At 38.7% G+C, this 16,127-nt stretch overlaps 1 protein-coding gene across 3 annotated transcripts in view; it reads right to left on the reverse strand.

The window, feature by feature from the left end:
* Window positions 1–11,486: 11,486 nt before the first annotated feature.
* The window catches only part of LOC122561654 (copine-8), a 356,185-nt gene continuing 351,544 nt past the window's right edge, over window positions 11,487–16,127 (reverse strand). For all 3 annotated transcript variants that reach the window (XM_043713602.1, XM_043713603.1, XM_043713601.1), the window contains exon 20: window positions 11,487–15,645. In XM_043713602.1, coding sequence (XP_043569537.1) covers window positions 15,457–15,645 — 189 coding nt within the window. In that variant the 3' untranslated portion in view covers window positions 11,487–15,456. The remainder of the gene's footprint in view (window positions 15,646–16,127) is intronic.

A 16,127-nucleotide genomic window follows, 5' to 3' on the forward strand; every position in this document is an offset into this window, starting at 1 on the left:
TGTACTCTATGTTACTTTCTCCCCACCCCCACCCTCCTCTAGCTTATCTCTCCACACTTCAGGCTCACTGCCGTCATTCCTGATGAAGGGCTTTTGCCCGAAACGTCAATTTCGAAGCTCCTTGGATGCTGCCTGAACTGCTGTGCTCTTCCAGCACCACTAATCCAGAATTTAGCATGGCCAATCTACCTAACTTACACATCTTTGGACTATAGGAAGAAACCAGAGCACCAGCAGAAACCCACGCAGAGAAAGGGAGAATATGCAAACTCCGCACAGACAGTTGCCCAGGGTGGAATCGAACCTGGGTCCCTGGTATCATGAGGCAGCAGTGCTAACTACTGAACTGCCGTGCCATCCTCAAATAAAGAAGGAAAATATGTTATCCCTCCTACTGACCATTCGAATCAGGGTCAGCTTCGAGAGTGATTCCTAACAGTTTGAAACAAACTTCCAATTGAGCATCACCATAAGACCATAAGACAATCCATATTTGTCTATATTTAAATATAATTTAATCTTCAGTGGTGATGCATTGCTTTGTAATAACAATAGTGTTGTATCATGTATTGCAGGATGGTTAATATAATTATTGAACTCTTTGCTAAAGGGCTCATGCCACCATCCAGCTGAGATGGTGAGACTTTATACGCTAGCTTTGATTCAATGGTTAAAGACTCCTCTTTCACCTCAACCTCACATTCTGTCCCAATTTACACATTTCCTTTCATTCCTTTAGCATTCAAACATTTAAAAAATCACAGTGTTGAATATATAACTTAGAATGATAGAGTCCTGCAGGACAGAGACAGGTTCTTTGGCCCAAACTGGTCCGTGCTGACCAAAATGTCCATCCACACTAACGCCATTTCCCTGCACTTGGCCCATATCCTTCTAAACCTTTCCTATATATGTATTTGTCCAAATGCCTTTTAAATGTTGTTAATGTACCCGCCTCAACCACTTCTGCTTATTCCATATGTGGACCACCCTCTGTGTAAAAAACGTTGTTCCTCACCATTCCCTTTCATTCTTTCCCCTCTAACCTTAAACTGATGCCCTCTATTCCTTGATTCCCCAGCCCTGGGAAAAAAGACTGAGTGCATTCACCCTATCCATGCCTCTCATGATCTTTTCCACTTCTATAAGATCCTCCCTCAGTCACCTACTTTCTAAAGAAAAAAGTCCTAGCTCATCCAACCTCTACCTATAACTCAGACCATTGAGTCCAGGCAACATCCTTGTAAATTTCTTCTGCGCTCTTTCCAGTTTAATAACATCCATCCTATAATAGGGTGACCAAAACTGAACATAATACTCCAGGTGCAGACTTGCCAAAGTCCTGTATAACTGCAACATAACTTCTCAACTTTTCTACTCAGTGCCCTGACTGATGAAGGCTAGTGTGCCAAAAGCCTTCTTCACTGCCCTGTCTACTTTTGACTCCACCCTCCGAGAACTCTAAACCAGAACTCCAAGATCCCTCTGTTCCACTGCACTCCTTAAGGCTCTATCATTCACCATGAAACTTCTACTTGATTTGACTCTCCAAAATGCAAGCCCTCGTGTTTATCTATATTAAACTCCATTTGCCATTTCTTGGCCGACTTCCTGCTGTAATTTCCAATAACCTTCCTCATTGTCCACGATACGTCCTCTTTTAGTATGATCAGCAAACTTACTAATCATATCTTGTACATTCTCATCCAAATCATTGATATAGACAACAAACAGTAATGGGACTAGCACCGACACCTAAGGTACTCCACTAGTCACATGTCCCCAATCCAACAAGCATCCTTCTACTATTACCCCAGCTTCTTACCATCAAGCCAACTTCTCAGACTACCTGAACAGGAACTACCTGAACTCTCATTCTCCACATCATCAGCCCTGGCCTCTGTATTAGTTCTGGTCCAGTAACATAGCTACTTCATTACCATTGAGAAACTTATGGATTAGTACACCTACTGAGACTCACAGATGACAGAAAGTGGGTTGCAAACAGTCCTGGCACTGCATTCTTGGTAAGTTTTAATTCAGAGGGTCTGTAATTACTTAAATTATGGAGTATTATCGTGTGTATCAGCTGAAAGGAAATTTGATTGAAACACAAGGCTACAAAATTTGCTTTAGTGCTTTAACCAAGCTGGAAATGTGTTGCTGGAAAAGCGCAGCAGGTCAGGCAGCATCCAGGGAACAGGAGAATCGACGTTTCGGGCATAAGCCCCAACACATTTCCAGCACTGATGTCCAGCATCTGCAGACCTCACTTTCTGCTTTAACCAAGCGACTTCTTTGTAAAGATATGGTTAAAGATTGAATGATCACTAGTAAGTTTTATTTTGATTTAATTCTAGTTCATTGTTGCAGTTTGCTATTTCTGTTTCCAAAATGAGAATTAAATCAGGTTCTTTTTCTATCCCTTATATTACATTTTAGGTAGTCTTCAGTGACAGATATAAAAGTAACCAGAGAATTGAGCTTCACTAAAATCAGCTATGTTTCAATTACAAGATGTTTCATGGAGGGTTCCTCTCTGTGATCCCTAGTAAGTTTCCTCACCCAATTCCCTGCTGCTCACTATGTTATATATGCCCCATGCCTCTGTGGCACTGTTCCCAAGCTCACATGCACTCACCAGTCACAAAGTACTCACCACAGCCAGCACCTGCCAGATTTCCACTGCTGGCACCACATTTAAAGCTCAGCTGTGCAACAAGTCATAAGACCATCAGATGTTGGAGCAGATGTGAGGCCTTGAATCTGCTCTGCCAGTCAACACGATTATACCTGATCCAATAATCCTCAACTCCACTTTCCTACCTCCTCCAAAAACCCTTAACCCAGGTGCAGGGCACTACAGGATATGTTGAGATTACCTTTTCACAACACAGCTAACTATATTATGAGAAATGAGTTCTATTCCACCAATTGACAAAGCATTTGTGAACATTGGCACCACATTCCAAATGTCTGTGCCCACTACCCTGGGCATTTCTATAATGTAAGTATCCTGGACAGCTGTCATGTTCTTTCTTTGTTTCATGGGCCAGCTGCCTCTCAAACATGGTTACTGGGAGACAAGAGCTACCCTCTGCAACCATTGCTGGTGACTGCATTACACAATTCCTGACTGAGGTTGAGCACAGATACAATGTTGACCATTCAACATTTAACCAAGTGACTTCTTTATAAACATATGGTTAATGATTGAATGATCACTAGTAAGTTTTATTTTGATTTAATTCTAGTTCATTAGCAGGACCTTCATGGCTCAGACAAATATCCTCCTGAAGATGAGATTGGGATACTGGATCAGTCTGGAAAGGCTTTGCAGTAGCCACATAATCCTTACATGGTGTGTTCTACAAAACCATCGAAGAAAAATCAGACTTGATGGATGCTGAAGAGCTGGGAGCAGAGAAGCAGTCTTTCGAGGAGGACGATGAGTTGTGAAGGAGGAATGTCACCTTCAGTTTGATAGACTGTTGCAACATTGGGTGCCATAAGTCAGATAAGACTGAATTGACGTTAGATTCTAATAATTGGGAGTTGAGTGAAGTGATCATTCATTAACTGTGCATTTGTTGTTGTTCACAAAGCAAGCAGCCTTGGTTTTCCTCGAAGCAAATGCAGCTGTGTTCTTCTTTGCTGTTCAATAAAATTTAATGCTTTCAACTTCTTGAAGACTTTTGAACAAGTGATGCTCCCATCTTAAATAATGACAAAATATCATGTACAATGGGCATTAGGGAAGGAATAGCACTCCCTTAGACAGGATTTTACAGCTTAATTCTTGTAGCTGCAGTTAGAATGACAGTTGATCAGATAAGTGAAGTTGTAAAATAGCAAAACGTTTTCAAATATAAAACAAAGAAACTAGGGTACGGAGATCTGAAATAAATCAGAAGGTGGAGAGAAAAACAAAGTTACCATTTTGAGTCTAGAGACCTTCATCAGAAATAACTCAAAACGTTAATTCTGTTTTCCTCTTAAGATGCTGCCAGACCAGTTGAGTTTCTCTAACACTTGCCATTTGCAAACATGAGCCTTTATTTGCGAGAAGGATCATGCACTTATGTGGCCTCAGAAACATTCTTTTTTGATTTCTCCCCCACTGTGTGTGTTTGGTGAAGAGCTAGTTCCTGCAAGCAGCAATTGATCTCATCCTCATGGATGAATTGCAAAAAGTTAACATTCAAGTTCTGTGGGTAATAGGAATGGCAAATGTGATGTTGGCCTTTAGTTGAAAGGAAATGAAATATAAAAGTAGGGAGGCTTTGCTAACACTATACAACATGCTAGTCAGACCACAGATGGAATACAGTAAATGAGTTTGGCCCCTTACTTCAGGAGAGATGTACTGTCACTGAGGCAGTCCAAAGAAAGTTCACTCAGCTGATACGTAGTAAGAAGGGACTGTCTAATAAGGAGAGATTGAGTAGGTTGGACCCATACTTGATGAAATTTAGAAGAATGTGAGGCGATCTTATTCGGATGTACAAAATTATTAGGGGACTGGACAGGATGGATATGAAAAAGTTGTTTCTTTTGTGGGAAAGTCTAAGACCAGAGGGCCTAATCTCAGAATAAGGGGTTGCACATTTTAAGACAGAAATGACAAATAATTCCTTTTTTTCATAGTATCCCTACAGTGGGTAAACAGGCCCTTCGGCCCAACAGGTCCATACCAACCCTCCAAAGAGTATCCCATCCAGACCTATTACTCCACATTTACCCCTGACTAATGCACCTAACCTACACATCCCTGAATACTATGGACAATTTAGCATAGCCAGTTTACATAATCTGCACATCCTTTGGGAGGAAACCAAACCACCAGGAGGAAACCCACGCAGACACAAGGAGAATGTGCAAACTCCACACAGACACTCACCCGAGGCTGGAATTGAACCCAGGTCCCTGGCACTATGAGGCAGCAGTGCTAACCACTGTGCCAATGTGCTGCCCCACTTTACTTCTGACAGCTGTGAATCTGTTGAATTCATTAACCCAGAGGGTTGTCAAGTTAGGTCATTTAGTGCATTAAGTCTGAGATAGACAGATTTTTGATCTGTAAGAGCATCAAGGGTTATGTTGACAAAACCTAGCACCCATGCTGCATCACTGATATCATGGATCCTGTTACATAAAAATTAATTTAGCTGTCACTAGGTTAGGATGACCACCCACTCCTTCAGGGCACAAATTCTGCTCCAATAGTTGACATACTTATGTGATGTATCCCAGACATCCTCAGTGTGTGCTAACACTACATTTCACTCTTGTGGATGAAATGGCATCAAGGATCATAGACTCTGGACCATCTCCACACCCTGAGGGGCCATTCAGCCCTGATGTGTTCATGTGGAGACTTTTCAACAGTCGCTGTAACTTGCTGCTGGTGTATTTGGTGGTCCTTAGTTTCTCTGTGCCTTCGTTGCACTGTGGTCACGGTGACAATGATCCCTGCTGTGCCTGGATTCATTGGTCATGAATCTAATGAACGTATGTGGTGGAATATCACAAACAGGATAAGTCCTTAGCGATATGTACAGTCAACACTAATGTCACAGTAACAGCGCAGCCTAATCCACTGTATAGCCTCCACATGAAGACGTCACAACTGAAAGAGCCTTCACAGTGTGGAGTCCATGATCTTCAATGTCATTCGACTTTCAGACATGGCCATTTGGCTGAAGTATGTGCAGTGTGTATGCTACAAAAACTGTGTGCACATACTGTTAGTGTAAGGTTGATGTAACAGAATTATGCACAGCAACAAGTCCAGCCTTTTGACTGATCACTGCTGACAATCATGATCAGCTGCCTGATGTTGTATCTGCATTGAACAGCAAGGCCAAACTACAATGAACCTTTACATTCTGAATGAGGCAGCAAAGCACAAAAAGGCAAGCCTGAGATGCTGTGAGCATTTAGGTAGGCATGAAGAGAGCAAGTGAGGAGCCCTGAGATTCACCCTGGTCCAATATTTGAGATAGGGGTCTGATCGTGTGCACAAAATGGGTTTGCAATGAGATGTTAGCGCAATCAAAAGTGCAATACTGAAATAGAGAGCTGTATTCTTCATTAGTCTAAAATGTGCCGCAAATGAATCTGGGGCTTGTCTGATGCCTGCCGCCTGTCTCTGTGAATGAGTAACTGATGCCCAATGATATTGGGGAATGTTGTTCAAGATGAAAATCCTGAGTAACAAGTAGCAAGCTGGAGTTACCAGGTACTCTCTCTGACTTTCATGTCAAGGATTGTCACCATCAAATTTCTCACAACTACATGGGAGAATTGGAAATTGTAGATGAATGAGGTGACATGAAGTACTAATGAGTTGTAAGGTCATGCAAACAGGCTTCTCATCATTCACTAGTGAGATTCTCAGCTTGCTGTTATTACCTTAAGTGGAAAATTGGACTGTTTTTCAACAGTAAGAATATAGATATTAAGAATCTAAACACGTCATTCAGTGGCTGGGAAAATTAGCTCAATGTATACTGCTATTTAGCTAAGTATTTGACTTCAATTTAAACTGAAAGATGTGGAATCATGTTTTATTTTCCAGAGTTCTGGATTGCACTTGAAGTGGAAGTGTCGTGAGTGTTCATGAGAAAGCATCTTTAATTTGTTTTGACTGTTTCTTAATTAAAATTTAAGGATTTCCAGAGGCCAGTCTTAATGTACAATCTGTCTCTTGAGGTTATGCGTAGTGAGTCAGAAGGCATCCTTATTTTATAAATGGATGCATTAAGTCGCAAAAGGATGTCTCAGTTACACTAAGAGCTCAGCTTTGGGAAAGCCACTAAGAGAAATAGCTGCTTGTGGATAATCTAGGGAATAAACACTCCTGACTATATTGGCAGGCGCCTATCCCACTTCTAGCACTGCAGGTTTTTTTATGTGGCAAGTTGAGATGAACAGTCTTGTTAAAATACTTTACCTGAATTGCTGATATCTACAGCATTGTCAATGGCAACATCTACATGGAAATTCAAATAAGGAGGAAGGATAGGACAGACATGATTTTATCAACATGGAGCAATAAGAAACATGCTGGACGCATAATGATCATACATAACGGGTTGGGTTTTAGTCAAAACAATTTAATGGAGCCTTAATAGGAAATTGGCTACAATTTGGAGAAAGCTGGATAATTCGCCATTGTTTCTTCCTCCTTCCTCTAAGATGGCCTAGCACTGAAATGATGCACACAATACAATCAAAATGCAGTGCAAAAATTAAAACTCAGAGACAGACATAGAGGTGTAAAAAATGTGGAGATTCTGCTGCTTCCTGGTATCACATTAGTAGATGGATGCCCTTTGCATTCTAAGGCCTCGACATCTTTCCCAAAGTGTGGCACCCAGAATTGGATATTTCAGTTGAGGCCTGCACAGTGATATATAAAGTTTACAAACTTTCCTGGTTTTGTAATCCTTAATGAGACAAGCACAATGTTTCCTTGTGTGTTTCAATATGAGATTGATTATAAGCCTACTCAACTAAATTATTTTTATATCATTTATGTTCTGCTACCCCAGTTCAATAAAAAAGGGACTTTCATTTTATGGTAGAAATACTCCAATGCTCATGACAGAATCATTATAGCAAATATCTCTATAAACCTTAACAGGCCAAATCTTACAGGGGTCTAAGCAATATTTGCAATGGTGAGATTTGTGGCAGAATTAGACAAGAGTTCCATTGAGACCCATCTTTACATCAGAAGTACCTTGCTCCATCTTTTATGCTTTTCACAAGCAGTAAAGTGTGTTTCTAACGAGGCAGCAAAAAGTTGCCAATTTTTGAGTTTTATTACTTTTTTAAAAACCTTAAGATGGCTCAGCTCACCTCATCAATATTCTGTTTTCTATCTTGGCGAACTCAGAAAATGAGCTAAATGCTGTGAAAATTTGACATAGAAATCAAGTTTCAGCTCACCACTTGCTCTGAAAGGGCTCCACATTGGATCTTAGGTATCAGTATCCATAGGCACTGGCTACGTGCACCCCACATCCATGGACATTGGCATTCAATCTTAGCTAGCCTCTAAGAACCCTCATGGCAAGTCTCCGATTCACTTACAGGATGTTTGTGCACTTCAATACTGCACCATGGACCACGCAAGCAAATGTCATTGTAATGCTGCTGCAAGGACACTGTGCACTTCATTTCGCTGCTCCTTGGATGCTGCCTGAACTGCTGTGCTCTTCCAGCACCACTAATCCAGAATCTGGTTTCCAGCATCTGCAGTCATTGTTTTTACACTCCAGGACACACACCCAGCTCATGTCCTGGAGAAGCTGCATCTGCTGTCATAGTGCTCACTCATACCAAGCCTACTTGAATGCACACAGCATCCCTGCCTCACATTTACTTGTATTTTTTTTTTACCCCTCAGCCAGAGATATGACACATATGACATCTCTCTTCCCTTGCTGTTTAGCACAGCCACAGACAAAGGAAGTTTGTCAATAGGCTTCAGTCAAGTCAAGGGGGTTAGCCTTTGCTCAGGGGGGTGGGGGGTCTTAGCACAGAAATTCAAGAGCATCATCTGATAGCAGTCCAAGGGCTTGGAAAATAGTCAGTAAGCCACTTGGGTGGTTAGAGTCAGGATTCTTTTCACATGAAGGAGAAGGTGCTAAAGGTCAAGGAAATCACCAGCCATCTCTAATCTTTCTGTCATAGTGAGGGCTGTTTCCCTGCTGAACTTTTTTATTCACTTACAGGATGAAGATGCCTCTGGCTAGACCAGCATTTATTGCCCATCCCTAATGGCCCACAGGTTAGTTAAGAGTCATTGACATTACTGTGGGTCTGGAGTCAGACTAAGCCAGACCAGGTAAGAATGGCAAATTTCCTTCCCTAAAGGACATTAGTGAACCAGATGGGTTTTTCCTGACAATCAACAATGGCTTCATGGTCGTTATTACACTCTAATTCCAGATTATTTATTGAATGTGAATTCCACCATCTGCCATGGTGGGATTTGAATCTAGGCCCCCAGAACATTAGCTGTGTTTCTGGATTAATAGTGTAGCAATAAACTACTAGGCCATCACCTCCCCCCGAACTGAAATAGTGGAAGGTACAGCTCTTACTCTTGGTGCAGGTGGGGAGATGTCCAGAGCAAATGAGGAGGTAGTACAGAGAGCATGCGGGGTTGTGATGTCAGAGGTTGGGTGATAAATGAAGAAAGATGGTGCAGGCAATAATGAGAATGGTAGGGAGGCATGAGCCTTGGTACAGTAAGTGATGGTTACAGTAGCAGAGATCGAGGAATCAGAGAGAAGATTGAGGCACTTACACCGACAGGCTGGCACAGCCTGGTGTTGTAACCTCCATTGCTGGTTCGGTTGGGGGGGGGGGGGGGGGGGGGAGCCAGTGTAGCAGCCCATCCAGCAGGACCTTCTGGACAGCTACTGACTTCCCCAACTCTGCCATTGCTTGTCTGGCTGAACAATGGGCTTTTAAATACAGTGTAGGGCCAAAGATGGTAGAAAATTCTAGGATATCTGATGAGTGTGGAGTTGTTCTGGGAACAGTGCATGGTAAGGTCAGGCCAGAATCAGATGTGATGGATGCCACAGGAGCAGGGTAGGCAGTTAATGAGTTGAAACAAAATCTGAGATTGCTGGAAAAACTCAACAGGCTTGGCAGCATCTGTGGAGAGAAGGCAGAATTAATGTTTTGCAGAAGGGTCACCGGACCCTAAACATTAACTCTTCTTTCTCTCCACAGATGCTGTCAGACCTGCTGAGTTTTTCCAGCAATCTCAGATTTTGTGTCTGATTTCCAGCATCCACAGTTCTTTGGTTTTTAGTTAATGAGTTGAATTTGGTAAGATGTTGTGAGAAAACTCATTGAGCTACTTAATGAGAAGTCCTCCAAAAATATCAACGCAATTCATACTTAGCCAAAGATGTAACTATTTTCCGAGTCAGTGGGTTTCTCCTGTTACTAAAAGGTGCTATATTCTCACTGGTATTCTAGTCAACCCTGGAATTACTGCTGAGGGCTGAACACATGGGCATTCAAATTTCAGCAATGTGTTTATGACACTTAAAATATTTAAGTGCCATAAACTAAAGAAAGTTAAAGTCAGAAGCATGGGTTTGAGATTGCATTGGAACGGATTTACTTAAACAGTGTGTGGAAAAAACTTGAAGGATTAGATAACCAAGATAATGATGCAATTAAAATAACTATCACTTTAAAATTATAGCATTATCAATTTTACCTCTGGACACAAATCATTAGTAAACACAAACAACAGACCATAAATCAGCTTTTATGAATTTAATAAATATGACAGTTAAAAAATGTAACCATTAACTCCCATTAACATTCAAACTTTAAGAGTTTAATTTCATCTGTTCATGTACTGCTCAACATATTTGAATAAAATAGATCCCTTTTTTTAAGTTTTAAACTTGTTAACAAATGGTAGAATTGAACACAGGGATTTTACACTAATGTGTTGAGCACTGTAAGCCCAAAAAGAATTAAACCTATACATATGCAGTTTTAGAAATACACTATCTGTTCCCTGTGTGATTCATCACAATGATAATTGGATTCTCAGAAATCTTAAAGTTAATCTCACAAAGAATATAATTTTCGCTCTGAAATGAAACATAACATAAATGAATTAAATGTGCAGGGATTAGATCAAAACAATAAATTTAGAACAGGCTTAAAAATATTCCATTTCACTTTAAGCTAGTGTGAGAAAGCAATAATATATTTGAAAGCATAATTTTCTGGTGACCAGCTAAAGGGTTTATGATATACATATAATGATAATGATTTTAAGAGGCACTGTTTGGTACCATTTCACCAACTTTAGGATGATGTTACTGATGACATGGTTATGTCACTGCTTCTAGAGTTTGTTAAACTTCATTCAATAGCTGAGGAAAAAGGAACAAACAATTTACTACCAAAAAAAAAGTTGTAACCACATTTGATCTGGACTCTTGTTGGCCAAAGTAACAATTTTTCAACAAAACATTAGTGAAAACAAGTTGTTCACGCATTTATTTACCAAGATTAAAATATTAATTTAGACACCAATATTAAAGATTTTAAGTTTCAGGAGAAATTCATAGATTGGCGCAGTGAGATGCGCTTCTGCGATTTGGCTATAATAGGTTTTATACTGCATCCAGAATAATTTAGCTTGCATTTTCTGAACAGAGGCGTTTGAAACACAAAGCAGCTTCAACAGTTGAGCTCATGATAGAATTTTCTCCTCTCACAGCTGTGCCAGGAGGTAACTGATATATTGATGGATATCTTGTTTGAGTGCAACTACTATATGAGTGACTTGCTTTCTTTGTTTTTCCTTGCATCTTGAGAAAGTCAGAAAAAGATCACCTATAAGACATTTCATATAACATTATTTTCCCCAGTACTAAGGTAAGCCTGTCTGTTAATGGAAAGAATTATGAATGAAAAATGTTTATTTCAAAGTGAATGAAAATGGATTTATTCTTTTGGCACATTATCATCAACTATTTGCAACATCACGAATGGAGGGGTTAGTAAAATAAATTGTGACTATCAAGTTATCTCTGATTTATTATCTTAATATCTTGTCTGGCATTGTAAGCTGAAAGTTAAACTGACTATTTTAGATGCTGGCAATAGTCACTACATTAGTGGTAGTTTGAAAGCTGAATTTATAACAGGATCAGGAAAGGGCAGTTTGGTACATTATTACAGCAGTATAAGGAAGCTATTTGTTACAATTGGCAGTAGGCAATTTGTACTGTATCTAACTGGAGAACACAGCACATCCTTGGGTGAAAAGAGGAAACATTTACTTGTCTCACAACTGCAAGTTTTATTATCACACATATGTTAATAAAAATGAGAGAACACAAAGCTTTAAAAAATGAAATACATTAATTTTATGCTGGCACTTATAGGATTTTATTATTTTGTTTCATCTTAGCTCAGATATTCTACTTAGTAACATTCCATAGCACATGTAAGATCTGAGCTACTGTGGACAATTTCCGTGATCGGTTTCTTTTGTTGGACTCTAGGCATGAATGAAAATTCAGTTCTGTAAGAAAAAACAAAGTTCGATATGACGAGAAAGCACATTTCTCAGCGAGTCTAGATCAATTAAGTTTTTCTTATTTAAATGACAACTGGCAATGCCCAAATCAAAGGGTAAATATTGCAGATTCTGGAAATCAAAAATAAAAACAGAAAATGCTAGAAATATGCAGCACCTGTGGTGTGAAAAGATAAAAATCATTTCATATTGATGGTCTTTCCATAAACTAGTTCAAGTGATAAGTCTGAAAGTCAACCAGTTTGCATTCCACAGATGCTGTCTAAAATGTTGGATATGGCCAGAATTTTCTGTTTGGTAACAACGAAAAGCCAGTCTAGATTTCTGGAGTTGTAATTGCTGATTTTGAGTTATTCCAAAGCACAATGTGATAGCTGTGCTGTTATAGGAACCTGTACAGATTGTGATTTGGTATTTTAAATACTCTTAAGTTATGTTGGCAACACAAAAGTTTGGCAACCATTGAAATATATATTTACTGTTCAACAATCATCCAGTTATCTGTACTATTTGTCAGATAAAGAATGTAGACCGTCAGTTATTCCTCACATCTTTGAGATGACACAGTAGTATACTGTTTAATTATACTTTGTCACATGATACCTAGAGTGCGAACTATAAAAGAAAGGTAATGATTATTGTTTTAGCATTCATTAAGATAATCAATGTACAACTTCACTGGTGCCAATAACTGTTTACACTAAATAATGTAAAAAATAAGTATCAGTTATATCTAATTTTGCGTTTTTACTCAGTGTTAAAATAATATGTAATACTTCTGTAGATAGACAATATAAGATCTCATGAAAACAGTTTGTACGATATTGAATACAAAGCATATAGCAATATATTTGGTGTTAAACATTCAGAGCACAATAGATTCTGAAAATCACTATTTATCAATACTAATCAAATTGTACGTAATTACAAGATTTGAATTGGTACATGCCTTTTTAACAAAAACTAGCCACTGTCAATGACACTTACTTCTTAAAACTTTTCAAATAGTAATTTTTAGAAACAAAGATAAACATAATTGTTAATTTCAGAATTGATCCTAAAATCATAACTGATAACCAATAAACAAAATATGAAGAACAAAGGTTTTAAAAAGGACATTTATAGCAACAGAAAGCCTAGTAATGTAATTCAACAAAATTAGTGGACTCAATTTCACATTAGTATCAGAGCTGGCTTGATATGAATAAATAGAAATGTTGTAATTGAGTTTAAATGGATATTGTATTGGATTGCAGTGTACATCTGCAATAAGGTGACAGGGCATCTTATCTCTAGAGGGCTAAGTTCACACATGTCAGCAATATGAGAAGTTTTGTTTTGCCCCTACTTACTACCTTCATTCTTTTGGGGGTGTGGCAAAGGGAAGTAATGAGAACATAGGATTTATTTAGGTTCTTGTTACATCAAATTTGAGACTTTTCTTGCTATAACTGTTTTCTTTTGTTGGCAAAACATACTGACTAATGAGATGATGACACTGCTGCGCTTTTACTGCTGTCAGTTATCTGCAGCAACATGAAAAGTGTCACAAAATAATTGAATTTTCATGAATGCTCTAAGTAGTGAAGCATACTTGGTCCCATCTTTCCCAGTGACATTGAGCATAAAAGGTTTAAATCAGAGCTAAATCTAGTTTTTTTAAAAAATTACAATTTCTTTTAAGATTACAAAAAGGGATTTGGCCCAGTACAAGTGGCACAAATGTAATTTAGTGACTGTGTAAGGAATACAAAATCCAACAATCATTTAATCATTTCATGAACACAATTTTTATCTTTTCTCATTTCTATTATTTTTCAAAGTAATTTGAATTTTTTGGTACGAAAAGTGTAAATTTTATGTTTGGCTGCATTCTGATGTACTTATATATGAAGGAATGTAGGTAATCCATTAAAAAACAATTTTTCCAGTTAAGTGATTTACAGCTACAGAACAAGTTTTGTCACATATTCTGACATTGCCCTGCAAATCCAGAAGTTGTAAGTTGTTTGTTATTGAAACTATAATGTTCAAAATTTCCATAAAATGCAAAATAGTAAATAAACTAAGCAACAAGTTTCTACTCCTGTGGAAAAATTAAAAAGCAACTACGGTATTGGCACAAAAAATGTTCCAAAACATGTCACATTTTTCAATATCCAAAGGCAAAATGCAAAAAAGTCATTGTAAGTATTTACTGAGAATTTAAGGCCATATTGTTACTGAATTTAATCTAGCACACTACTCACAAAAGTGCATTTCTCTTCCAAAAAAGTGTCCATGCAGCTAGGGCACGTGCTGTAAGATCTGAACAAGCATATACAAAATAATGGAGAACTTAATAAATGAGCACAAGAACATATACCTGTGCAGTTACTTTTCTGGCACATTTACCTGACGCGCTCAGGCTTGCACACTATTGGCATGGTGTGTATAGTGGTCCTCAAACCTATCCAGTCTTCCTCAATCAAACAGTTTCTTGCTCCCAAAAATGTTATGGATTAGACTGCAATGCCTGCATTGTCAATATTTTTGCTATTTTCCAATTACTCCTCAGTTTTTCTCCATTCTCCCAAGGCTTTATTTTCATAGTAAAGCATTTTTGCTGTCACATAAATTGAAACAATAAAAGGGCTGGCCAATTGAGAGTTGGTTGGGAGGCTGTCATTTTTGAGGTGCAATTTCAGGTAGTAATCACTAGGAAGCAGTCAGGCTAACTAACTACTGACCAGATCATGTGGCCGATTGTTTGAGGATCACTAATGCACTAGAACGGGGACCCTCCATCTGAGTTAATCATTAGTAAATAGAGGTGTAACACCTAGCAAACCACCATTGTAACAATATTTAAAACTGTGTTTACAGGAAGTATATGTTTAGAAAAATGATTCAATTGTAAAAAGAGTCAACATGTAAACATTCAAAGAATAAGAACTGCCATTATCAGTTATTTACAACAAGCTGGGACTTCAATTTCCATTAATTTTCAAACAAACTTTTATCATTGCCCTGTCAGAACAATTTTGAAAAAGCATCTGCTTCTTCAGCAAAGTCCACAATTCCCATTGTTTCAAAGGAGATGATTGAGCTATGAGGCGCAAGGATCTTCTCTCCGCCTTGAAGAAATCAATTATTTTCTTTATGCACCCTCTCTCTAGTCTTTGCCTGATGACAGTACTGTTGACAGCATGCAATCTGAAGCCCAGCAGAAACTCTTGGATGCTTTCTGAGTGGTGAGCTGACAACATCCATAAGTCTTTGTAGAGCAACCTGATTTAAAAAAAAAGTGGAATCTGCCACTCAAAATGGTTCAGGTCAACAGTGACAACTGGGAATGTTGGAATCAGCCTCTGTTAAAGCTGTGTCTGCAAAGGATAACCTGGGGGAGTGTATGGGGGTGGAGCAGGAGAAGGCTTAATTCCTCTTGATTTCATATAAGAGAGAAATTGTTCCGGAATCTCAGCTAAGACATCCTTTGCAAGTCGAGCCATGCTCAGCACATGATTTCCAGTTCTGTCAACGTAGTCCCGGAAAGGCACAAACTGAAAAACACATTTTTAGTTATGAACAATCCGACTTCAAAATTTACAAAGGAACTGCACAGACACACTGAGAAAATGTTAAAAGTTAATTGATGTTTCTCTTATGACTTATTTCTGAAAAGTGAAAAACTCAGAATAGTTCCAGCCAGAAAAAATAAGTGCAGCGAAGAAACAAAACTTCTTACCAATTCAACTTTGATGACAAAAAGTTAGCAGTTAAGACTCCACAGTAGTATTTACCATTCCATAAAATTTACTGTTAATCGGTGCACAAGTCAATGTAAATAAAATTTATATTTGCATAGATGCATCCTCACCATGATAAAGCACAAAGCTCTCTTTGTTTGCGAGATATTTAAAACATACAATAGAATCAGTGAGACTACAAACTGAACCAGGTAAAACGGGGCATTGAAGAGTCTGATGGGACATGAAATATGCCCATGCTCATTCCATGTCATTGGCAATGACCTCATCCAAAT

Source organism: Chiloscyllium plagiosum, chromosome 23 (assembly GCF_004010195.1).
Source record: "Chiloscyllium plagiosum isolate BGI_BamShark_2017 chromosome 23, ASM401019v2, whole genome shotgun sequence".
In the NCBI taxonomy this organism is placed as follows: domain Eukaryota; kingdom Metazoa; phylum Chordata; class Chondrichthyes; order Orectolobiformes; family Hemiscylliidae; genus Chiloscyllium; species Chiloscyllium plagiosum.